Genomic DNA, 26,752 nt, shown 5'->3' on the forward strand with positions numbered 1-26,752 from the left:
CGGCTCTCAATATCACTGTAGAGCTGCATGAAAATGATTGTAGAAGTGGGCAGCTAAGGAAAAAGGTCGTTTTACGTGGCCATTATTATAAGTTTGACAAGTTCACACAAAAGATTATCCCTGTTTTGATTTTGAAATCCAAAGTCTGCATCAAAATTGAGAATTATTTATAGGCCAGTCACAGGATGTCAGTCACAGTCACTTCTGGAATGTGAAGCACCTAGATTTTGTGGTTGCAGACTGACAGACCAAAAAAATGACCACATGTTATCTGCTAAAAATACAAGTGACAAACCACTTACTTTCATATGTAAACATAACCCTTGCGAATTGTATGTTAACATTAACGGGAAAGTACATGTCAGATTTTTATTATTATTTTTGGGGGGTTATATAAATGAGATCTTTTTTTTTATTTCTTTTGTCATCTACAGGTTAATATAAAAAGGGGAACTTCTTAACATTGCATGCTTGTTTTGCCTTTTTTTTTTTTTAGTGATGTGGCTGCCCATAATGTTCTGGTCTGCAAAAGAAAAACAAACTTGGAAGTCCATCTCTCTCCTGTCTCTGTAATTTACAGATTTTCCTTTTCAGTTCTAATTCTTTATTTGCATTGATTTCTTTGTAGTTGTTATTACATGCCCAGAAACAATATTGTGTATTGTTTTCATTTGTTTTTAGATCCTGCTATATGCATAATCTCTCTTTTAGTATTCCAAGCCTCAGCATTCTCTAATGCAATACACTTGTGTCCCTTCAGCATTGGAAATACATCTGTCTCTTCAGCTGATCACTTATGCTGTTCACTGAAGCCTCATCAGAAATTATCTCAGCGGAAGGGCGGCTTTCAAGAAGCAATTCTTACACAAGGGAAACAAGGAGAAAAAGCTGAGGTATGCTAGATTACACAAGAACTGGGCTGAAAATCAGTTGCAACAGGCCTGATGGAGTGATGAATCCAAATGAGACATTTTGGGTTCAAGTCATAATTAGAGGAGCTCAGGAGAGAGGTGCAACAGTGAGATGCCTGCAGTGGTTTGAGACAGAAAAGTACCAAAGCATTTTTAGTGGCAGTGGCTTAATTTTTCTGCATGACAACGATCCCAAAGACACTGTAAATGCAATAAAAATACACCTGGATAGAAAAGACACATAGGTTTCATCATCCAAAGAAGACTGCAGACTTTTGCAGGGTACAATAAATTGTATACACTGCAGCTAGAATAATCCTTCTGGCTGAGATGGTACAGGTATAGAAAGCCATTGTTTCTCTGTAATTATATACCCTTATACCTACCTTCTGGTCCAATTACAGATGCAAGTCTCTTTTACACGGTTTACCATGCGGTTGCACAAAGCAATAAACAAATAAATATGTATACTGTCAAAAATATTATTTCATTTTTTTTCTTCAAATTGTATTTTTTGTAACTTTTTTCTTTTAGTTTGTATCTACTTTAATCTCGAAATATTACTTCGAGATTCATCAGTTTCAACTTTATTCTTTAAAAAAATAATTAAAAACGAATGACTAATCCTTTCTTTCCCGAGTTCTCTTTATGCTAATGTTACAGACCGGTTTGTCGCGAATCCTCGCTCTCAGAGAGCAGTCTGTAGCTTGCATGTACAGCGCACTCTACATAGACAGAGAAACAGGAAATGTATAACTTCACTATAACAAAGTTAAATCTTTAGTTTTTAAACCCGGAAATAATGTATGCAAGCAGTAAACAGCAGATCAGTGCGTGTTTTCAGCACAGGAGCAGACATATTTTGCTGGCGTTGTGTAAAGCTCAGTAGTGTTTTGCAATTGTTTTCACACATCTTTCAACCTATGATCGCAATACTATAGAAACGCAGAACAGCGGGTGTGTCCATATCTTTTGGCCCCATACACCGGAAGGGAGTAGTGCCTGCCTGTCTGTCTCTCTCTGTTTATGACAGTGTGTAGCGCTGTTGGAGAGGTAGAGCTGCCGGTGTTTGCGATGGGAGTCACAGCTAACTAGGAAGGGCGACTCTGTCTTTAAGTGTGGCAGAAATCGAAACAAGCAACTGTCAGTGCTATCGCTGTGTAGCTTCGCTGGTTAAGCGGGACTACAGGGCATTTCAATATGGAATTTGTAAAACTAATTCTTCTGTTTTGCTGCCTACACGATATTGCAGGTAAGTTTGCCGTTGACTAACAGAGAAAGTCTTCAGAGCTCGTCAGTGGAGCTAGCGCTAATCGGATCGTGTAGTTGTACTCTCGACAGTTTAACTTGCTTGCTAGCTAGCTGGCTGGCTAATGTTGTGGAGACTGCGGTTAACTTGTGTGTGTGTTTTTTGTTTGCTTGTTTTTGTTGTTGTTGTTGTATTTTACAGTGTGTACCCTACAGTGTGTAGTCAACCTGTATCAGCTGGTTATCTGGTTAATTAATTATGTTTGGCTGATACAGGTTAAGTACTCCTGTAGTAGAGGAGGGGGGGCTTGTCTTTCCGTCACTTGCTTAGTGGGAAATCTTTACACTGTTAACGTCTACAAACAAGAGTTTGACTGCCGAATATGTTTGTTACCATGAATATTCAGTGTCGCTAGAGTAATTTGAGACTAGTTTAACAAAAATTTTTCGTTTTATCGGACAGTCTGTGAAAAGCAGGTTAGCTGCGTGACAAGCAGTTACATTCGTCAGAAAGGCACCTGAAGCAAAATACGGTACTTCTTTTGTACTGCCGACTCAAGCATTCGGTCGAAAAGAGATGATATATATCCCGTTCTTACCATAGATGAGTAACTACCTGGGTGTAGATACATTATAAGTTTTAATATAACTTAACCACCTTACAAAACTTTGTCCAGGCCCTTCTTAATAACATATTTTCTACAGTATGCCAGATTGGTACTTTAATTGTACTTTAGGCATCAACATTTGTAAGACAAACAGAGCAAAACTGTGGTTTTGTGTAACTGGTGATATTAAAAATAGGTATAATTTGTGTGCAAATGATTAAAATAAAATCATTGCTAAGGGATTATTTCCAGATTTAGTATAGTTACACCACCTGCTTCACAAAACATCAAGACAGACGAGCTTAAGCTCACAGTTTAAAATGTGTGCATGTGATTAACTGCAGATACTACACCTGTGAAGTTTTCACTTATTATCTGTGAGGGCAATGGCAGATTTATTGAGAGCTGGGGGCTGTCATGAAGAACCAGGACAGGAAAACCAAATAGAAATTGATTTCTGCCTTGTGTTGGTAATGAGCTGCTGTGCTACTTTCATATAATTGTATAATCTGGCAAGATAGCTGGTACATTATTAGTCAATTTTCACTTTGTAACATCCATCAAACCTTCATAAAAAAGTTCTAATATCCTGTGGCAAAATATTGCTACTGTAGTTGAAAAATTGCTTAATGTATCATTATAAATAATTCAATTTCTTGGCTTATTTCAGATTTGTTTCATTGTGATTACACATTAATCCTCTTTGTCTTTAAAACCGTCATTGGACATGTCAAGATTAAGTACAAAGTGCAACAACATTGTATTTGCATAAAACATCTCTACTGGCTGTTTTTTGTTGGTAGTGTTGTTTTGGTAGCGTAAGTGAAATTGTGACTCGAGTGACTACATTTTTTTTCCCCCTCTGCTTTTATCTCACAACTTTGCCTTTTTTTTTTCCCTGAACAGAAATGTATTTTGAGCTTTCAGTGTGGCCACTGATGTGAACACAAACATAAGGAAACACTATTTATATTCTTGAAAGGGATCGGGAAGGTGGAGCCAGAAATGTCCTGATCAAAACTTCACGCTTTGTGTTTTTTATCTTATTAATTTATTTTATCAGTTTAACATAAGCTAACAGATTGGATTCCAGTGTCTTCAGATGTACAGCATGACTGATTTATTATACAAGCTCAGAGTTGTTTTAGAAACATGTTCTTTCACTGTGAAGCTTTATGTCATTCCACATGTAGCTCTAAAAGATATGTTCGATGTAAGAGGGGCCGTTGCAAGTCTTCTGCCTGTTGACTTTGCAATTTGATGGCTTGTTAGTAATGATGGCGTGACACACAACCGACCAATCTTACTCTGTTTACATGCCCAGACATTTCCGAGGAAGTCTGTGTTTCATGTAATGTAGGTTATTTCACTTTCGCACAGCTGCTGTTGTTTGGCCTTCTCACAGTCACAGCTTCCTGCAGATATTTAGCGTGAATTTTTGTTGTGGAATTGATGCCTTACAGGTTTTTGCCAACCCACTTAATTTTTTTTCAGTACTGTATGATACACAATGTTAAGGAGAGACATTTTAGTTGCCCTGAGCTGTCGGGTGCCTGAGATATTGTCTTAGCCGGGCTGCCAGGACCCAGCGTGCATGGCAATGCGAGGCTCAGCTCAGTTCTGATCCATGCTGTGACCATGTCTTTGCTTCCTGTCAGCAGTTTTCTCTCTGTTTTTTATCTCTCTCTCTCTCTGTCTTGCACTTTCCTGCAGCACTTGAGAGTGAAAACAGATTGCTCTGTAGTGATGATGCCTTTTCAGTAAAACTGACTGGCAGTTTAAATAAATTTTTTGTTGCTATCAGTCTGAAGTGAACTATGTAGTTCCTAATAGCGTCGGAAAGTATTGTCATGTAATGATTTATTGTATTTTTTTATTGTTACAATAAAAATTTAAAATATTTTAAAAAAACAGAGCAAGAATAAACGTAAAAGAAAGCAATCCAAAGGAACCAACTGATGTGATTAATGTAGGGTCTTAATAGAGACGTTAATACAAGCAACTAAGAGCTTAATTTTGAAGTGTAATAAAGAATTAAATTTCAAATCAAATACACAAAATATAAAGGAATTGCAACCACTGGAAATCAAAATGCATTAAAAATCTCAATTGAATTCCAATTTTTTGTGCATGTTATTTTATAAATAATAGATACACATAAATGTTGTGTACATTATTTCATGAATCACGTACACAACATCATGTCGTGTTCCCTGTCTTCCTCCGCTTACCCCTAACCAGTTGGGGCAGATGGCTGCCCCTCCATGAGCCTAGTTCTTCCTGTTAAGGGGGAGTTTTTCATTCCCAGCGTCTCCAAGGGCTTGCTCATAGAGTATCGTCTGACTGTTGGGTTTTTGTCTGTCTTATTGTAGGGTCTTTACGTTAACATGTAAAGGCCCTTGAGGCAACTGTTGTTCTCATTTGGTGCTATATAAATAAAACTGGATAGAAATTAAATACATTTATATTTACATGGTAGTGATGACTTCATGTTAAGAATGCAGTGTATTTTATGGCTACAATTTAGGCAGTGCAGTCAATGTGTATTTCAGTTTGGCTGTTGTTGTGTTGACACGCAAGTAGAGCAATCCTCGCTTTTTACCTTTTGTTTTAATTTTTTTTCGTTTTTGTTCGTGTGTGTGTGAGCTATGAGTTATGAGTATGCAGTGACGTGGAACAAATGAACTCAGTACTGGTTTGATGTTTAAACCTATTAGATCTGGTTTAACTTCCTGAAACATCCTGATCAACACATTTTTAGTAATAAAGGGTAGTTCATTAACCTCCTAGGACCTGGCGTCCACATATGTGGACATCACAATTTGGGTTAATTATATCAAAATACTCAATTTTGCTCTACAACGGCCTGATATCCACTTACGAGGACATTATACTGTTACTGCCCAAATATCAAAGAGAAATTAAAAGTGCATGCCGTGGAAGAGTTCGGGTCTTAGGAGGTTAAATATAGTTGATTTGAATTCTTTGTTGTCACTGAGAGAAGGAAGTGCTTCTTTTACCTTTTAAACATTGTGTAGCTGCCTGCATTTTAGATTCTTCTCGGGCTTGTAACATTCAGGATGTGATGTTTACACACAACATGAACAAAACCTGCTTAATAAGATGCCTGTGTATGGGAATCAAGGATTATATAGAGACTTTAGTAAGTAAAACAACATTACATTTTGTTATATTGTTTATGTTTACAATGACACCTTTTATCGCTGCCCAGGAGGTTTTGGTAATGTTTGCTTGCACGTCATTCTGTCTGTAAACACGATTAGCTTGAAAAGTTTTGGTTAAATTTGGATCAACTTCTGTGGGGGGTGGAGTGGGGTACTGCTATCAATCCATTAAAATTTGGCTTACGTCCACCAAGGTCTTCAAGGTCTTAATGAAAATAAATTGTGCCATATCCGTATTTTCACTGCACTACAAACTTAAAGTATGTTAAAAACAAAACTGAACAAAGAAAACACCATGAATATATAGAAAATACAAAACTACTCCCTTAAAAGTAAGTACTGCCCAGAGAGCGAGCTGCCTTGGCGGACGTTTGCACTCTTGTTGTGCTTCTTCTTATATTTGTTTTGCAACAATAACCTGTGTCTGGGTTGAAGTAAGACGGTACATTTTTTGTTAGTGACAGTTTTCTCAGGTATTTGAAAGCTGCATAGAATGTTAACCTGCTCTTACAACTAGCTTAACTCTGTAATCTTTAACATAAGCTAAAAGATTGCATTTCATCGTCCTTAGATGGACAGCATGACTGATTTATCATACAAACTCAGAGTTGTTTTAGAAACATGTTTTTCTACTGTGAAGGCATCCGGAAATAACTGTCAGCATTCTTTTTGAAACCGTGTCAAATGTGACATGATATCTTACACACACACAGTGCATACTTCATTCGTATATAATGAAGTTGGTGAGACCTCCTGCAAAGGTTGATCTGTGTTGTCTGAGCCAATAGTGTTATTTATTTATTTTTTTTGTATAAATAATTCATTGTCACTCTTTATGCTTGTCATGCTTGTCATTTAGTCTAATTTGCAAACATTATTTTCCTTGTTTAAGGAGAGCTAAAGAAGATAGTTGTTGGAAGAATTTCTAAGTGGATTCATAGACAAGTTTATGCTAGCCTGGAACAGCCTCTCCCTGTTTGGGGAGTTATGACTCCCACTGACACGGAAATTATGTAGTTATCGACAGAACAGTGCAGTGTAAAAATGCAGATAATGTGGCGCATCTACATCATCTATTTTTGCATGTTTGAGTCCAGGTATCTCTTAGTCATGTGCAGAAAATCCTACAGTACAAAAAGATTAGAACTTGATCTTACTAACAAATCCTTAAATTGAGTCATAGCTGAGGATTTTTTTTTAAGAGTTCCACAGAAACCGACAGACAGACGGACACACACACACACACACACACACACACACACACACACCCTTTTGACTGTAGATTAGCATTTAAACAGCCTGCAACGAGCTCACACAATGCTATACAGTACAACTGAAACAGACCCTCGTCACCTGATGCGTATCATGTGCTCCTGACTTGTATTTTAAACTGAACACTAGCTTTGTTTTTGTGAAAAGAACAAAGAAAAGGGTCGGTATGGATGCCGGTAGGGTTTACCTCAGGGGATGTTATAGCAATTGGCTGAATAAGCCTGTTAAGCATGTTTAGCGAGTGAGGGCTTGTACTAAAGCTAGCCAGTATTGTAGAGATTGATTGCTCCATAGGCCATTTCCATTGAAAGATTTTCACATGTCAGGAAAACCATGGATAGAAATGATAAAAACAAATTATCTCAGAATTACATGCTAATCTACTGTGGAAAAATGTCAGTGATACGTGAATAAAATTCTAATTATCATTTGATTTATAAAAACAATATAAAAGCCTATTAGTTTTGATACTGTTGTTGACCAGAACTAAAAAGCTGTTGAACTCTCTTTCAGGTCAGTTTGGGAACCCTTTGAACAAGTATATTCGCCACTATGAGGGTTTATCATATGACACAGAAGCCCTGCACAGCCGTCACCAGAGAGCTAAAAGGGCGCTCTCTCCTCAAGACAGCACCGTGGACCTGGACTTCCATGCACACGGAAGGTCAGTTTAAGTAGAAACACACACAGCCTTCCTCATGTAGTCACTCTTTCTTTCTGTGCTGACTCAGTTCATGTCTGAGTCTATTCTTCTTGTGCTCAGTAATTCACATTCTAGCCCTAGGAACAAACAAGATGTATTTGTTTTTATTACTCAGTGGTTTGTTTTTTTTTTTTTAGTAATGTGAAACACCTTTGTGTGTTGTGTTGATAATTATCAGGTTTTATTTTTTTAGTCTTGGTCTGTGTGCACTTTGTTGCCACTGCAAGATTATACTGCACCTTTTTGCATGGATGATCAGCAAGCCGTGTATTTGCCTGTGAAATTGATAAGTGCAAGCTCTGTTACCTAATGCCATATTGTGTAATTTGTGACTTGGTTATGCTGATTCTCTGTTAAAACTAGAGCTGGAGCCAATATGAAATGTTTTTTCATACTGGCAGACATACAGTACATACCAGGGAATTGCGAAAGACATAAAAAGTATAGCTTGGAGGATTTGATTTTCCTTTCTAGCTCTCATTATCATCTTGGAGATGGGCAGTGATATTTGAGATCAGTGATGCTTGGTGATTGCCCGTCAAGATAATACATGACTTGTTTTCCTATTAAGTATTTACAGCTAATAAATTACTATGGAAATTAATTTACTCACCATGGTTTCAATTTGTGTTGGTTGTGGTTGCATATACAGAGCTGAGCTGAGAGACACAGTTGAAGTAGAAAGGTCAATGGAAAATATCTCTTTGTTATTTGGCTAAGATACTAGTTATAGTCCTTAAGATAAGACTCATTGCTCAAAGTTCAAACGCAGGTTATTTCATGTTTTATTTTAACCTGAGAGATTCAGTTTTCATTTATATACATTTTCCACATTATACAGTGGTGCCACCCTTGTTTTGGAAACAGGCAACAACACAAATGTTCCCAGATTTGTATCAGCTGAGTTTTTGCCATCTCCTGTAAAGGAACAACACTCTGCAACAAAAATGTGTAAGAATTACACATTTTCACATGAACTTGTGCAACGCAGTTAAAGCAGTCAATGCTGTTAATTCATTTTGCAGAAGGTACTTTTAGATGTGTTTACAAAGGGTTATTAAGAATTTAAACATTTGTTTTTTAAAATGGCATTTGGACTGATACTACTGTAGCGTTTTTCTAATCAGAGTACTTCCTGTGACAGCCTCATTCACACATTCACACAGGGCTTTAACATTTGCATTTTTAAGCTTTTGTCTAAAATTCACATACACTCCAGTGGATACATTGGGGCAACCTGGCTTTCAGTATCTTGCCCAAGGACACTTTGTATGGTGAGTTCCCAGTTGGAAATTTTTTTTTGAGGAATGCCCCCTCAACTTGGATTTTCCATCCAGAAAGTCAGAGCAGAAAAACATATCCCAAGTTAGCAATCCAAATGGGGGCACTGAACATAAAACGATAGCAAAACCGTTAATTTTTAATCTGTACTGCCACTGTTGTGTATTTGTGACTCACTAAATAAGGCATACACAGAGGAGTGAGCAGGCTCTATCCTGTATCCTATATCTATTTCTCGCTTTTTCTGAAGCATACTAACTTGACATGTGGCCTCCAAGGTATCTGGAATGCAGTAGTAGACTGGAAGAACCAGGGATCAAATAGTAGACGATCCGGTCTACCTTGTTAGCCACAGGTGCCCTTCTTTTGGTCAAAATGTTTGCAATGATAATAATTTGGAGCTTGTATTATTCCTAATCTACACAAATGAATTTCTAATTTAGCATGACCTCCAATCATTTTAAATATGTCCATGCAGTCCATGTCTTTGTGAGACACGTATATTTACTGAATAAAGAGGCACTGTAAGACAAAACTCTGTAAATGCTTAACAAAACCAAAGATGAACAACATTGATTGTTTGGTTATTATTTATTCTAGCCCTGTCTATGTGAATACATTCATGAAACCAGAGCCTGAATGATTTTTAAGATCAATACCAATATTTGGTGATTTTAAATTCCAATATATTGGCCAATATTTTTTCAGGCACATTAAACAAGCATCTGTTTATTATGTGTAGTTATTTATGAATACTTGCTCAAATATTATGACAATACAGTTTATAATCTTGTTTTATCGTCACAAGTTATGGATTACTCATTTATGATCTGTCTGAGTCTGTGCAGATCAGCTGGTTGTTGTGTTTGTGGGTTTGAAACACATGTTGCCAGTAGGGAAGTTGCAAACTATGCAACTCAAACATTCATAAATCACCTGAAGCGTGTTCCTCGTGTCTCTTCTTTCCTTTTTAAAAAATATTTAAATTAGTGGAGGTTATAAACTCTGATTCCAGTATATTCGCTAATCTTTTTACCGACGTTATGTGCAGTGATACTTTGTTACGTTTTGTGCGTTCAACAATGGATTCAGTTAAGATTTTTAAGGAGATGAGCTACAAACTACATGACAATGACTTGTCTTAACTTTGAACAACAGACATTAGTTTGTTCCTTTCTCATTTAGTTGTCCTTTTCTGTTTCACTCCTTATTTTTTTTTTTAATTTTTATTTATTTTTATTGTCTTTTGTCCTTTCTTTCAGTTTTTTGGTATATTGATACCAGTGCCTTTTTACCCAACTTTTGCGCTTTTTCCAGTTGTTGCTGAATCTTGCAGAACTTGTTAGCATTGCCTTATTGGGTTGGCCAAAAAAAAGAGATCAATCTCAAAAAATTCAGTTTATAGGAAAGATTCTGCTCAATCATCAATCATCTGCATCATTTGTAAATCATAATAAGATCACTTGTAAGTAAAAGCCTTAGACTCTGCAGCAGCAGGAGCAGTAAATGGTCCACTGCTTACTCCACAAATACATAAGACTGGGTGGTTCATGCTTGGGATCGACTTTATTCAGCATCTTAAACCCAGGATTTTTGACTGGGTAAGTGGATATCACTTCTTTAACAGTATGAACTTTCCTTCCATTACTTCCCTGTCTTGTTATATAGGTTGCCACTGTAAAGTGAGGCAGCTTTTTATCTATGGCCCTGGAACTGAGATGGGTCTGAGGCTCCGAATTTAAGGAGACACACTGTTCCTATTCCACTGTGTACTTTTCTGTCAGGTGGCGAAGGAGGCTTGTCATGCTTCCACTTTTAGTTTGAACTGAGTTTTTTACTTTACATGGCACAGTTGTCTGTTTGAGGTTATATTGAAGCATATGACTACCTTTCTGTCGTCTTATTTCAATGTTGTCCTGTTATGCTAGTAAAATTTAAGTGTTTTAAATGAAGAAGCTCACACTTGCAGGCATATTTCATTTTGGTTGACTAGACATTTTGCACATTGTGCAAAAGCGAAACTTAGATTAGTTTGAAAAGTCATCTAGCTCTGCTGCCTGTTTTGGTGAGATAACCACTTCAACTCTCCAAGCATACTGCAGTTTCCAAAAAGAGCTGCAGTATACCTGCTGTACATGAGTATGATTTATATTATGCAAGCATTACGGAGCAAGAACTGCACAGATAATTCTGCCTACCTGTTATATTTGAGTTCTAAAAAGTTTCTTAGATTTTTCTTTGAAATAAGGGGACACTTAGCACTAAGTGTCCAGTTTTTTGCAGTATCACATGGAGTGTTGAAACCCTTGTACATATTAAAACTGTGTGTCAGGTATTACTTGTACAAGATAATTTACAAGTCATGTCTGACAGTTGCTAGTTATCATGCCAGTTAGAAATATCTAGATTTAACTAAGAGGTCTTGAGGCTTGATGTTCACATAACATTGCATACTAGAACTTATTTTGTTTTCTTCTCCTCATCCCTAATCAGTCAGGGCAGATGGCTGCCCCTCCCTGAGCTTGGTTCTGCTGGCTTCTCTGGTTTCTTACTGTTAAAGGAGTTTTTCCTTCCCACTGTCGCCAAGTGCTTGCTCCTAGGGGTCATCTGATTGTTGGGGTTTTTTCTGTATTATTGTAGGGTCTTTACCTTCTAATATGTAGTGTATGGAGGCGACTGTTGTTGTGATTTGGTGCTATATAAATAAAACTGAATTGAATTAACCTGTAGCAGAGATGAGGAGCTACAGAGATGCGGTAAAAAAAAAAAAAAAAAAGTGAACTAATAATTGACCACTTTCTTTCAGTTTTTCAAAGCTGAGCAATAATATTAATAAAAGCAGCTGTACCACAGACTATAAGACTATGCCACTTGACATTAAGCTTGTGTCTTATATCCTCACTGAATTCATTTAGTGTGTGCAAATCAAGGCTAACACTCTCCCTTCTGTGAAAACTCAAGGCCAGGCTGTTTGGCACTGTAGAGGTTTGTTGTAACGAGAGAAAAGCGTTCTTGTGTATTCCCACTCGCATGAGTATTTGTGGCCAGATCAGGTGACAGAAAAAGGCAAGTCACAGGGTCTCTGTGCAGGGCTCCTTTACAAAGTGAAGTGCCATGGCAAGCATGCGCTAATGCAGTGCTTGTGATTGGGATATAATTCACATTTCTTTGTAGTTTCTAACTTTGAATCAATAAGACCCATAAGTGATTTTTTTTTTCCTTAAAGATGTAAAAATATTTGACAAAAAATATATTATTATTATTATTATTATTATTATTATTATTATTGTTGTTGTTGTTATTGAAGCAGTCAAAAAAATGTGGCTTATCCATTAATTAATGTAATACATTAATGGATAAGCAGTGGTATGTAAGGTTCATACCACATACTTTAACCAGAATCTCTTAGGATTGCTTCCCAGTTATGTCTTGATTTCATCTCTTACTCTCCTCTCGTTGTCCTTGTTTCCCACTCCTCTGCACTGAGATTTAACATCTTCTGACCTGATTTGATTTCTTCCAATTAAGTAATTTGGAAATACTATGATTTTACGACGATTCATTGTGACCAAGCGACTTAATATTGTAAATAGAGCTCTATGTAGTGATAAGTAGATATTGCCCCCTTTTTAGTTGGAATTTTCTCTGTAGAAATGTCTTGAGGGCACCCCATTTCTGTGTGCTTGGCCTGCTTACTAAGCAGTGGATGACTGTCAGATGCTTGATTCAGTATGTTCAGCAATTGGGATTTGTCTGAATAATTTAGCAGTGAGCTGCTGCTGTGAGACGAGTACCACTGGGTTTATCCTTGGATTCCTCTCTTCCCGTCTTGTGGACCATGTTGATTTGTTGGTATTTTTTTTCTGGTCTTTTCTTTCTTTCTCTTTTTTGTCTAGGGCACTTTATAGTTTAGTGATTAGAAACACACTAAATGTGTTTGTTTTTCCACACATTGCAGGAGAGACATGCTTCCCACTAAACCTGCTAAGATAGCTAAATGACATATACAGGTGCAGTTAAGCTGCATTGTTCTGCAAAGCCCAAACCAACTGTTCAAGTCTTACTTCTTCATTTACTGCTTTGTTTTCTCCCCTTTCTTCGGATTTCCTGCTTCTCTGTTCTCTGAACACACTAAGCTCCTTTACTGAGTTGCTGCGCTCTGAACCTTGACTCACATGGGTGTCTACGGCTTGTGGCAGACTAGATTGAGCCCCTGCAGTCTGTTGCTTCATGAACTGTCTTTGTGATAGGAAATTCTGAATAGGAATGCCTTTTACATGCTTTTTAGTGTATTTCTATACACCTTTTTTGCTATTATTGCAATACAAAAGATGTAACCCACGATTCCTCTTTGCCAAGCTTCTCGATACACAGGAAACACTGCAAAAACTGTATTGTTCAACTGCTTCATAAACAAGAGCAGCCACATCCTAAGTGTAGAACAGGTTTTTTTTAACAGAATAACCACTGGTTTGTGACTTCAGTGGTACGACTGGCCGCTGTGGGGAAGTTGTCACAGAGGTGTTAACTTCTAAGATGAAGAGGTAAATGTTGTAAAGAACAGTTGCAGTTTTAAGGCAGTTAGGTTTTAGACTTTGTAAGGCTTCTTACCAACTACTCATTCTCTTTTTGAACCCAACCACAGACAGTGTATCTAGGACTGGGCGATATATCGCATTTTTATATATATCGATATATTTATATACGAGATATGAGATGTGACAATATCATTTATATTGATATAGTTTATGTTACGTTATAATTATACTTGTGGAACCTTTCATTTTCTCAAAAATCGACTGTGCGCCTTATGTATGAATTCTGGTTGTGCTTACTGACCGCAAACCGATTTTATGTGGTACAAAGTGCTCAAAAACCTTTCAAAAAATGTTTTGGTACGACTTTTGGTAAGCTACGAAGCTGCACTGCTTAATGGATTGTCGGAGCATTACGGCTACCATAGTCAGGAGCCTCGCAGAGTGATACGTACTCTGCTTCAACGTAATATTACCGTACTATGTGTGTATAAGGACCACAAATGGCACCTGTTAAGAGACATGGTTACAAAGAGGATTTCAAACTCCAGGCTGTCAGTCACGCAGTAGAACTTGGGAACAGAGCAGCTGCAGAATCTGTCGGTCTTAGTTATTATGCTCAGTGTCTTTCAGTTTACATTTTGACTGCACAATTGTGAGCTTTTTGTTATGCACAAAAACAACATTGTTTTATTTTATTTATGGAGCATTATTATTTAATAAATGGCGATAATTTATTTCTGAGTAATTTTTTTCTTGTACATCTACACTGGATGTTAATAAAAGTGCCTGTGTGAGATTTGGGACACAGCTTTGACTAAGAACTCTCTTTTTGTTCTTACTTTATGACTTTAAAAAAATATCGAGATATATATTGTATATCGCCATCCAGCTAAAGAATATCGAGATATGAATTTTGGGTCATATCGCCCAGTCCTAAGTGTATCAATCCCTGACAACTAACTCTAAATACATGACAGTGCAGGTTACATTTCTAAGTGAATAATTTGCTTTGGCTGTGACCGGAATTATATTTATGAAGACAGATTTATTGTTTTAGGGTCTGGGAATTGTAATGGGCGTGCCAGTATGAATAATAAGCCAAGGAAATTATATACTGTATCTGTTGCTATCTCTGTGTAACACTGCCGACTTCAAACAGCAGGTCATGTTGCCGCCATTGTTGTACAGCTTTAGCAGTTCTCTTATTTCACCGTCTCCTCTTCTGTGTCAAATACTTGATCCTTTTTCTTTCTCTTGGCTTCAGCTGAAATGCTCTTCAGGCAGACAATCTGTAGACGAGGCCGGCTTGTGTTCGACTACAAATCCACTTGATCCTTCTAGGTTATTATACATGTTTGTATCTATAAAAAGCATTCATAATGACGTAACAAAGTTTTTACCAAACTGAATACAAACCAAAAGCAAGGCTGTTTCATTGAGCATATCATTTGGTACAATGAACCAATACATGGAAAATAAACAGTAATAAAAAAAGGGGTGTGAAATGAAAACTGGACTGGGAAAAACTGAATGCAGGTCAAAAAGTCATCCTGGTGAGGGAAATCCTGAACCGTCTGAGCCATGAATAATGCCTTGGTTTCTAACTCTGCCAGACACTCCCTGACACGTTGTACTGCTCAGAGCATTTATCTGCATTTTCTGTTTTCATTTTGTTTTGCTCCATGAATGTTTTCATGAATGTTGTGTAGAAATTTTACTGTAAGATCCTTAGTCTGAAACAAACCTGTATACTGGAACATCAAGAAAACTTCACGGCATACACTTTGTTCTCAGTGGTATTATGTCCTCTGTGACCTGAGATTATCGTAGCTTTGGTTTGGAGCCTAATGTGCAGCTGGGAGAACATGAACACATCCTGCCTGACTATGATTAATCTCATGATTAATCTCATTACTATGCCTGCCTATAAGGGCAACTGTGGTATTTAAAATGAGTAAAAAAAAAAAGGTGTGGAGTACTTTCAAAATCTGTTAAACAGCCTACTTTAGCTTAAAGATTTCCTGCTGTGAACAGCTTTTTGGCCTTACTGATGATTGTGTAAACACACCAAAGCCAAAAAGGTCTTGAGCCATATAAGGTTAATACTGAGTCATGTGGAGGAATTTATAATTTGTCAGGAGATTTCTGATAAGGAGTTTCCATCTGAACTGCTCAAGAGTTAGAACCACTAACTTCTCAGAAGTGCCTCATGTGAGCGCCATGTGACGTTTGCCTTTTTGCCTTTGACATCATTCTCATCATTTCCACTGAAAGTATTACATAAAACAGTGTCTGTGCACTTGCAAGGTTCATGTGGTTTTCCTTGTGACATAATTCTTCTGACTCACTGAGCTGCGTACTTGGTAACAACACTAGAATGGTGAACCTCTGTAAACATTAGTGAAGTAAATAAGGCTGCTTTCTCAGCTTCCTGTCTTAGATTTCCAGTGTTTGTGGTCCTTTATTCTAAAAATCTTCAGTAAGAGGATGACAAAAACACTGTCAACACTGTGAATTATGAGTGTCTAACTGTCTGCAGGACTGTTGCCCACATCTAAATGTTAAAGTACAAAGTTTGAATGTGGTGTTAGACATTTAATGTAATTGGACATTTTTCCTATTCTTCTTTTCAGACATTTTAACTTGCGGATGAAGAGGGATTCAAAGCTGTTTTCTCCAGATGTTGTCATTGACGTGTCAGGGGAGGAGAACCTGATTGATACATCACATATTTATAGTGGAGAACTGTATGGTAAGTTGTGTGTGTGTGTTTTAAAGGTAGTGTATCTGATCCATTTGTAGCATTGTTATTTTTCAATTCAAAGCCTCTTTGTATTACCTTTTAGGTGACTTCTCAATTGAAACGTTGTTAAATGTGTAAACAACAAATCACAAGCCAAATCACACAGGACTTATTTTTAGCTTTTTTCCAGTTCTTCCTGCTGCTCTTATTTCCCTCCCTTCCTGGACATCTTCCTGCTGCCTGTTTCCAGTAGAGTTCAAATGAACAGGAGGAAAAACAAGGGTGTTTGTTTTTTAGTGTTTGGTCTGCATCAAACAAACAGATGGAGAGGAGAGGTGTATACTTGTGCTTGAATATTTTCTGAGCTGATAAGAAGTCAGCTTCTTTAAACCACTAAGTGACATTTTAAAGTTATTCATGATGCATAACTAATCCATACATGTAACAAAGCAGGAAAATCACAGTGTGAATAAAGTTGTTTTCACACCGGTGCTGTGTAGTTACCTTAAATCAAACCTTTTTTGTTTTTTTTTTTGCACTGTTGTGCAGTTCATTTGTGCATGGCAGCTGCACTGGGGAGCAGACCAAAACCACTGTAGCCAGATCCTTTGGAGGAGGTGATCTTGATCTGAACAGAAGAAGAAATAAAGGAATAAAACGCAAAATCTTCCTTTCAAAGCAATACAGGAAATGACTAAATGAGAAAATATTGATGTGAACTGTGACACTTAAGAAGACGTCAGACTAGGGAACAGGGGAACCAATAAACTAATACAGAAATGAGTCAGAGGGAGGAACAGGCAGTGAAGTAAAACTAACATTCATATAAATCAAAACTTTAATCAAACGGATCACAAAACTGAAATTCATAACATGAAAATCCATAAAACAAAAACAGCAATCAAAGACTTAAAGTCGGAATCCAAAAATGAAAAGAAAAACAAACAAAGAAAAGATCCCTGACAAAAAAAGCAAAGCTTATACTCTAGAAGCAGTACAACAGACAGTAAAACCGTAAAACAGAAACCCATATTAGCCAAGCCTTCTTCATCTACCATTGTCGTCATCATCATCATTGTTATTCCTCATATTGGTCGCCGTCTCTCTCTCTCCTCTTCTCGCTTGTGTTTTCAGGTTTTCATGTGTTTTTTGTTTGTTTGTTTTAACGGTTTTGGGTTGAGTGGTTGTTTATTTGTCCACTTTGGCTTGTTAGTCTTTTTTTTTAATTTTTTTTATTTGCTTGCGACTTTAGGCTACACAAAAAAATGACTTGTCTTCATCTGGTGACCCTCTTCCTCTTATGTGTTTCAGGTGAAAAGGGCACTATGACACATGGCTCTTTGGTTGATGGGCGGTTTGAGGGCTTCATTAAAACCCAACAAGGAACATACTATGTTGAACCCTCAGAAAGATACCTACAGGACAGGAGTGTGCCCTTCCACTCTGTCATTTATCACGAAGAGGACATCAGTAAGTAGGCACTATATTTACATTTGTAGTCTGAGGTTTAGTATAGTGACCAATTCTTTTTATACCCCTGCCAAATCTCATTAACTTGGTGAAGAAGTGTTAAATACACAAAGGAAAATTATGTTATATTTTTTAAATAACAAAGTGAAATTTGAATTTTTTTATTTTATTTTTTATTTTTTTTGGGTAATTCAGTCGCACCAGACGTTTTTGAATCAGCGTGCCAGACAAACGCTTGGGGCCTTAGACCGTTGGGGGCTCTCTAAAGAGTGACAAGCTTATCTTCCTCCTCCTTAATCTTAGCTGGGAAATTGCATAAATGAGCCCATTTTCGTAGCAAACCAGCTGTTTCAAAATGTGAGACTGTCATGCCTGCTGATAATACATTTAAATAATTGACATTTGATCAGAATATGTGTAGCTGTGATTGATATCTGTGCTGTCCAAATAACATTGTTATTATACATTGAGACTAAATTGGTACTTGAAAGTCATATTTAATAGTTTAGTTTATGAGCTTAAAACTGAGTGAAGCACAGAGTATAAGTAGTGGTAGTGGTAGTAGGATATTGTTCAGCATCCTGAGTCATGGACAGGGTGTTCGGTATCGTTTGAAAACTGGATCGGAGAATGTAAATGGCTTACATCCATTGCTTTTGTCAGGCTCCAGAGCTATAGAACCAGGACACTGCAAGTTTCTCAGTGTTTTCCATGAAGATGGGCAAATCTGAAATTATTTAGAGGTTGATTTCGACCAAGCTCCAAAAACATGTGCACAGTCCGTGAGTCAAAATGCAATTCAGTAACTTGAGACTTACAAATTTAGTGTGAAGGCTCTTTCATATGGGAACAGGCATGCAGTGCACTAACTGCGAGGTTGAGTTCCGGCAAAAAAATAATGTTGAGTTGGCTGCTACACTCACGGTCTTCATGTGTACTAAATGACATTGTGCATTTCTACTGGTCGCACAAATGTATGCAGGTGCTCCCTGACCGGGGGTGCATTTAGCAGCATGGCAGGGAATCAGATATGAACCCTGTCCTGGCTTTAGACCAGGGCCGTCTCCTTTTAGTGAGACACCACTCAAAACATTGCAAGAGCCTTCCCTGGAATTCTCTGACCGCCTCAGGTTTGCATTTGAGACATGTGATACATCTCTGCCATTTTTAGCACAGCAAAGGTAGATGAGCAGGCAGACAATAGCATGTGCCACAGGTTAGGTTTACAGTCAGTTTCCCAGGGCATTACAATAGAGCTCAGTATTTATAGTGTGACCCTGGGGCTCTAATTCAAAGCTCACAGCTCCTGTGAATGTCATAGTAAGAGAAGAAGTTGCTCCTTGTCACACTTCTTCCCTGATGTGCCACTTTTCTCCTGCTGAAAACTGTGGTCTTTGGACCAAAGCTGGAGACCTAGCTTTCCTCATTGTTCATCCTGAACATAAAGTTTAGGTCAGTTTGACAAAGAAGTTGATGTTTGCTTTCAGCACGAGTTTGTGGTCACTGGTGAAATTCAGTGGTAAGAGAAGTGCTGGGAACTATGTAAGAAAACTACCCTCAGTGGGATAACTGCCACACTTTAATGAAGTGCTAGCTTTACTCTTTATGAGGTTAGTCAAAGAAAAATTTTGTCACAGTTTGCACAGAGGAATTTATGACTTCTTAAATTTCCTAAGAAACATCAAGTGGAACTGAAATTGTTTATGTGGTGCTTTCATTAATTCATCCTTCTTCCCTTACTGTTGCAACTGTAATCAACTCTTATTTGTCCTTTTAAATTTTCTACTTCCCTACTCATCATTGCTAATCAAGAGTGAAGTAGCACATCAACTTGTGTGGAAGTGTGTTTTTCATCAACACACTTCTGCTGCACGTAGTCCCTGCTAACATCTGCATTAGGTCGTAAAGATAAAACAAGATGTTCTTTCTGGCTGTGCACTGTGATTTTTAAAACTCAGATATGTATTTATCAGACATATTTTTAAAACTTCTCTGAACAATTTTCAGGTAGTCGGAATGTATCCTCCTTGTTTTGAGATAATTAGGTGACATTTTTATGAACCTTGAAGGTCTTGTGAGCTAATGTCACGAGGAGGCATCTGTCTGCCCAGTTGCCCTTATCTGTCTGCCCACAATTCACAGGAATTACTACTCTTCCTGTAGTTTTGTACAGAATTTAAGCAAACTTGTAAACAGTGATCAGCTAATGGATCTTCACCAAGGCTTTGCTTAGAATGAGGGTCATATTTGTCACCTTATGGGGAATTTTTCATTTTCCCAAGAATTCCTGCTGCTTGCACAGTGTCAGTCATGTTTTAGTGAAAGCTGCACACAGTGATCACCCAGTGAGACTTCATCAGGACTGTGCTCAAGCTCAAGCTCACACATGTTGTTTTATGGGCAATAACCTGTGAATTGTGATGGATCTTGTGCCGTCTCATTGATGTTGTGGTTTTCAGGTGACTGTGAACTGTACGTGAATAGTACCCGGCAGTAAAACTGCTCACAACAAACTGGGGAATTTTTTGTGTGAAGTTTCTGTACTGTTGTTTATGCAGGTATCAGTGAAATGGGTGGAGAAGGATGGTTCTTTTTATTTATTTATTTTTTAAGACTCAGAGGAGCCTTTGCTTCTGATTTGGCCTTTCTCTTAAGCTTTTTACTTCTGTCCAAACTGCAAAGGCCTTTTGATTAGCAGTTGAATGAGACACCATTCACTGTGAGGACAAAGACGACTTTCTTTGAAAAAAATTCAAAAGCACATTGCACACAGTGTATTTGGTCGTTTCAGAGAGTTAAAAGAGGAGACGACGGACCTGTTTTCATTTAGGAAACATGTTAGATTTCTGAAGTCAATGTTGTTGTTTATGACACCATTATCTGTTATGGTGTCATTAGTGATGTGCAGAAACTTTGAAATCCAACATTCACAAGGCTTCACTCAGTGTTGAACTCTGGATCTGCTTGTAGTCTTAACAAAGCATGTATTTTGTTCATATTAAAACAGAGACTTTCAGTGAATTTGTAGATATGATCAGTGGAGCCTGTGATTGTAAATATGCAAGAATTTCTTTTCCATTCCTGTAACATGATTGGGTTGTTTGAATTTTGTATTGAACTTGAGCAGGCCCTAATTTCCTTACAGTGGTGGTCTATTGGTTTTGCTGTGCAGCACGGTGGAACAGTGGTCAGGCCCGTTGCCTCACGGCAAGACGGTCCTGGGTTTGCCTCCCACTTGGCCTTTCTCTGTGAAGTTTGCATGTTCTCCCCGTGTTTGGGTGGTTTGTAGTGACACAAATTGGTTCTCTTCAAGTTTTCTCTGTGTGAAAACAAACCAAACTAGGGGGAAGGCCGCAAGTTTACAAACTCATCAACTGATTCAAAACAGAGTAAACAAACTATATGTGTGAAAAAGCCCACAGATTACAAAGCAATTTAAAATGAAACCAAATGTCCCTGCAAACTCTGTCAGTCTCTGCTTTATTTTGTGGCTTTTGAGCCAGGTCATAACAATTTTTTTGCCTTGATTTTGTTAATAAACGAGAAAAGAGGCCTAGTTGCACAGATTTTTAACTAGTGGAGTCAGGGCATGCATAATGCCTTTCTCTTCTTGTACTGAATGTTGAAATAAAGATATTAATGACTGATGAAGATAACTGAATGGATATGGTGAAAGGCACTCATGAAAATTTTTCTCTCCTTCTGTCTGACAGATTACCCTCATAAGTATGGTTCAGAGGGTGGCTGCGCGGACCACTCTGTGTTTGAGAGGATGAAGAAGTACCAGGCATCAGCAGAAGAGCCAGCCAGAGTAAGTGTCATTAAGAACAAGAGAACAAGAACAGTTGAACAGATAAATACAGGCAGACAAGACTCGTGATATTACATGAGCTTCTTTCCACCTTACCTTCCACTGTTAACAGCAAGGTGGAAGTGTTTGACCTTACTTAAAATAGCAATATAAACTTTTTAGCCCAGGAATTTTTTAGGGGATAAATTTTTATTTTTTTTTCTTGTTGGAAAAATGTTGGATTGTTTTCAAAACCGGAAATGTGCTTATTTCCCCAGACACCATTGAACTATGCTATCGATAACAAGCATTATGTAACATTTTCTGTCCAGGATGTGAAACGCGAAGATGAGGAATCTAAAGATATTCCTGTCATTTTGAGAAAGAAGAGGGCGACGGGTAAAGAAAAAAACACCTGTCAGCTCTACATCCAGACTGACCATTTCTTCTTCAAACGCTATGGCTCAAAGGAGGCTGTCCTTGCTCAGGTATGAGGAAATGCAGTATGTGAAATCTTTTTCTTTTTTTTTTTTTTTTTTTTTTTTTTTTAAAAAAGCCTGTTTTGCTTATTTGCTGATTAGCATTAGCTCAACTCCAACCCCTTCCCTTGTTTTAGCTGCTGCCTCCCAGTGACTTCATGCTGGATTGCAAAATCAAAACATTTCTGTGGAGTGGGATTTTTGGGCTAACTTGCTGCTGCTACATCCTGACAGCAGATTTTAATTTCCTAATCTGTAACTTATACTTTTAATAAGTTTAGCTGGACAGAAGTTCTTAATCCTTTATCCATGCTCCATCTTTTCTTTAAAATGTGTTTGTACGTTTGATGTGCATTTAAATAAATGACCACATTCTAAACAAACATAATGCTAGCATATGAATGTTTTAGCTTTTTTCATAGCTGACCACAAAGTCAAACTTGGTGGTTATTATGTGTTTTTAAACTTTTTGCATCTAACATTCATAGGTTGAAAACAAATGCCTACTTATGTGGTGTGTTGAATGTAGCATTATTCTAGTAGCAGGGAATTTAACCAGTAACCTGTAGCAGAGATGAGGAGCTGCAGAGATTTGGTGATCTTATTTTATTTTTTTTTTTAAACCTAATAATTCACTGCTTTTTTTTCACTGCTGTACCTGTGTTACTGCTAATCTAAAATGTTGCACTCCCTGCAGATCTCCAGCCATGTAAAGGCTATTGAAACTATTTACCAGGGCACGGACTTCCAGGGAATACGTAACATCAGCTTCATGGTGAAAAGAGTCAGGGTGAGTTTGATCTTGACATTTAGGATCTCAAACTTCAGGCCAGCCACCATTTGTAGTCCTAAATTAAATAAAGTGTTAAAGTATTATGTTTGTTTACCTTTATTTAATATGCTAGAAGTAGTTCATTTGATTTTTCATCTAATACCAGACCTCATTTGTCATTATTAATAACAACTAAATCAACCTGCTGATATTAAAAGTGGAAGCGATCTGTTTACTTGCCTGGGATCATTCTAAACTAATCTCCTTCATTAGGGTAGTTTTGTTTTCCTACTTTTCCTTGTGATTGTTTAACTCTTTCTCACAGATCAATACCACAGATGACGAAAGAAACCCCAGCAATCCTTTTCGCTTTGCCAACATCGGAGTGGAGAAGTTTTTGGAGCTAAACTCTGAACAGAACCACAATCAGTACTGCCTGGCCTACGTCTTTACTGACAGGGACTTTGATGATGGCGTGCTTGGCTTGGCGTGGGTTGGGGCTCCCTCAGGTTGGTACCAGACACACACACAGAGCTTTGGATGTGACTTCCTGTGTTGCTCAGAAGCATTTAAAGTGTTTGGGTGTTTTGTAACACACCTTCACATTACTTCTATAATCATATTTGCTATCATGCCAGTTATCCATACTACACATTATACATTTTTTTTATTAGTCTGAATATTTTATTTTTTAAGATCACTTTGGTTCAAGAAACCAGATCTCAGTTTCAGTAGTTTGAATAGTGCTACCGCATTAGCCATAAAAAGGCTGGTGGGGTATTGCTGTCACTCTGCTTGGCATGTGGGCAACCAGGCAGGGAGACATGAACACCTAAGTTTGTGAATGCGATAACTCGAGAATGAAGAGATGTAGGAGTTTCAAACTGATTCCATATGTGCATCGACTAAAAATCTTGGAAAAGTTATAATCTCACTGATTTCAGCTGTTAGGTCAGAGGTCAAGTTTTCAGAAAATTTGGTGAAATCAAGAATGAGGGGACATAGGATTTTGAAATTTATACCGTAGGTGCATCTGCTATGAGGCTGATAGGTACCACTGGCCACTACCAGTATTTCTTTTTTTCCTGTGGTGATCAGAGGACCCAGAGTAAATGTTTGTTTATATTCTGGCAATGCTTTGAGACCACAAGAATCTGCACAGATGGCCATTTGTATTAAGAAATATCCTAATTTCTTTATATTTATGTATGTGAGAAAAACTGTTGCTCTTGAAGTGCAAAGTATGCCAGGAGCCTCTCTTTCCTGTTGGATTTCATGCTGTGGTCTTCCCACAGATTGCTCATATAGACTGGCTTTTCCCTCACATTTGTAATTGATTGTTGTGTTTGGTGCTTCTTTCCTCTCCTTTTGAATTAGCTTGGATACCATTTCAACATGAAGTATACAGCTACAAACCCAGACGATCAATCCTGGCGTATTAGCAAAACTGTAAGCTGAAAGAATTGATTGAATAAAAGACATGGAGAATAGATTGGTTGCAGTGAGCTGTGTGGTGATTGATTGAACAAAGGAAGTCTGAAAAAGGCTTTCAGGCCCACTGGTGAAGCACAGCTAATGTGTGAGTTCATGTGACTGGTTGTCATGGGTGGCTTCAGTGCAGGGTTTACACAATTGCACAGGTAAAGAGTGCAATATGTAGTAAAATGTGCAGTCAGTCTTATGGTCACTTTGCACAGAATGGACACGTTATTGCTTGAAGTGGTCTCATGTTTCTATGTAGCTGGAAGTGGTCTCCTAAACTTGCAGCGTGACTGGGAGAGTGCTTCTTGTTAAGCGTGATACCCAGGATATCCAAAACAAATTTTTATTTTAGGTAATTTAACAGACAAATAAAGCAAAGAAACTTCAGGGGTCTTGATGTATTCAGGGTTTTAGACTTACAGACGATTCATCCTGTTTCAGATTATAGTTCTCCTGTTTTAAAACATTTGAAACACGTTCCTTAATTTATTGGACAACCCTTATAAGACTTTGTTTATTGGTTAAACCGACAAATAAAACATTCTCCATCTGTTAATTACTGTAGTTTATGGTTCACTGATTTTCATGAGTTCTTTTCGATTAACTGTGGAGCAGTTACCCTTGCTGAAACTACCAGCATCTCCATGCCCTGCTACAGTGTGTCTGTATGTATGTGTGTATTTTGTTGCCTATATTGAACCAGAGGGGTGTAAAATGGGTTAGTGAGCTAAAAGTAAGGTTTTGTCACCTACACAGATGGCTAAGTCACTGTTATGTGGTAACTGTTGCTGAACACACAACTTGCTTTTGAGCAGGTTAGATTCACTGTTTTAGTTGCCACGTTTTCACGTAATGTTTTATTTATAGCATGTTTTAACTGGTATTCTCTGCTGGGCGAATACCTTTCATATGCTCAAGCTGTCAAACCATACCAACATCAGGAATGAAGCCCAGATGTAAAGTAACAGCAGCACAGACTTTTGCATTCATGTGTGTATTCAGTTGGTGAGGCAGAAAATATAAAAATGTTGTTTTTGCTTGATTCTAATCTGCTGCTAAGTCGCCTTTGACACTGCTGGAATTGCAGCTGCTAAAACACAGAACGCATACTAAGAATACCTGTTTAAAAGTAAAATTATTTTCACTTTGCTCTGTGATTTCCACGTTTCCTTTATTAGGCTATGGGATAATGAAATGTAATATTTAAATATATACACTTTAAAATCTCAGAGCTGTCACATTAAAAATAAACTGCAGCAGTGAGGGCGCATTTGGCTTTAAAATAATTAACTTAAAATGAAATGTTTATTTTATTGCTCCGTGGACTGAATTCCCAGTTTAATTATTTTCTGCAGCATTAATTTTGTGTCTTATTTACAACAGTATTGCATTTTAATGTTGTTTTCTATTCTCTATACATATTTAGCACCGTTTTATCATCATCATCATCATTAAAGTGTTTCTGACTGGAGTAGGCGGAACTCATATGGGTCATTTTGTACAGATTAAGAATTATGATGGGCTCAACAGAACGTTGATAACCACTGTTGCGATACACATTATCTCCAACTGGACTTTTAGGTTTTGTCTAGCAAGCAAATTCAAAGAAATCCTGGCTGTGTTTAACCTGTTAATGCATTGCACCCTTTATTTTTACCGCAGGAAGCTCCGGGGGAATTTGTGAGAAGAGCAAAAAATACTCAGATGGAAGGATAAAGTCTCTGAACACTGGTATCATCACAGTGCAGAACTATGGCTCACATGTCCCCCCCAAGGTGTCACACATCACCTTCGCTCATGAGGTCGGACACAACTTTGGCTCACCTGTAAGTACTATTATTTAAATCCCGGCCTCTGCCAGTAGCCTACTTTCTCTTGCCAAGCTGTATTTATTCTGTGGAACTTTCTCAGAACTCTGCTGTTTCTCTTTTGCTTGCCTACTATTTCACAGCATGACTCTGGGAGCGTATGCACCCCTGGAGAGGTTAAGGAGCAAGGACAAAAGGAGAGAGGGAACTACATTATGTATGCCAGAGCCACATCAGGGGACAGGCTCAACAATAACAAGTTCTCAAGCTGCAGCATCGGGAATATAACCGCTGTTCTACAAAAGAAAAGAGACGAGTGTTTTGTCGGTAAATTCTCTCTTATGTGATAAATAAAATAAATAAAAGGATTTTGTTATCTGTTGCGTGTGTGTGTGTGTGTGAGTGTGTGTGTGAGAGAGAGAGAGAGAGAGAGAGAGAGAGAGAGAGCGCGCGCGCGCGCGT

At 37.8% G+C, this 26,752-nt stretch overlaps 1 protein-coding gene across 1 annotated transcript in view; it reads left to right on the plus strand.

The window, feature by feature from the left end:
• Window positions 1–1,861: 1,861 nt before the first annotated feature.
• Window positions 1,862–26,752, plus strand: part of adam10a (ADAM metallopeptidase domain 10a) — a 30,416-nt gene continuing 5,525 nt past the window's right edge. Inside the window, exons 1-10 of the mRNA XM_003442352.5 lie at window positions 1,862–2,163; window positions 7,738–7,888; window positions 16,380–16,498; window positions 17,801–17,959; window positions 21,673–21,770; window positions 22,082–22,237; window positions 22,926–23,018; window positions 23,326–23,509; window positions 26,145–26,308; window positions 26,434–26,617. Of these exons, the coding sequence (XP_003442400.1) occupies window positions 2,112–2,163; window positions 7,738–7,888; window positions 16,380–16,498; window positions 17,801–17,959; window positions 21,673–21,770; window positions 22,082–22,237; window positions 22,926–23,018; window positions 23,326–23,509; window positions 26,145–26,308; window positions 26,434–26,617 (1,360 nt within the window). The 5' untranslated portion in view covers window positions 1,862–2,111. The remainder of the gene's footprint in view (window positions 2,164–7,737; window positions 7,889–16,379; window positions 16,499–17,800; window positions 17,960–21,672; window positions 21,771–22,081; window positions 22,238–22,925; window positions 23,019–23,325; window positions 23,510–26,144; window positions 26,309–26,433; window positions 26,618–26,752) is intronic.

Source organism: Oreochromis niloticus, linkage group LG1, assembly GCF_001858045.2.
Source record: "Oreochromis niloticus isolate F11D_XX linkage group LG1, O_niloticus_UMD_NMBU, whole genome shotgun sequence".
Taxonomy (NCBI): Eukaryota; Metazoa; Chordata; class Actinopteri; order Cichliformes; family Cichlidae; genus Oreochromis; species Oreochromis niloticus.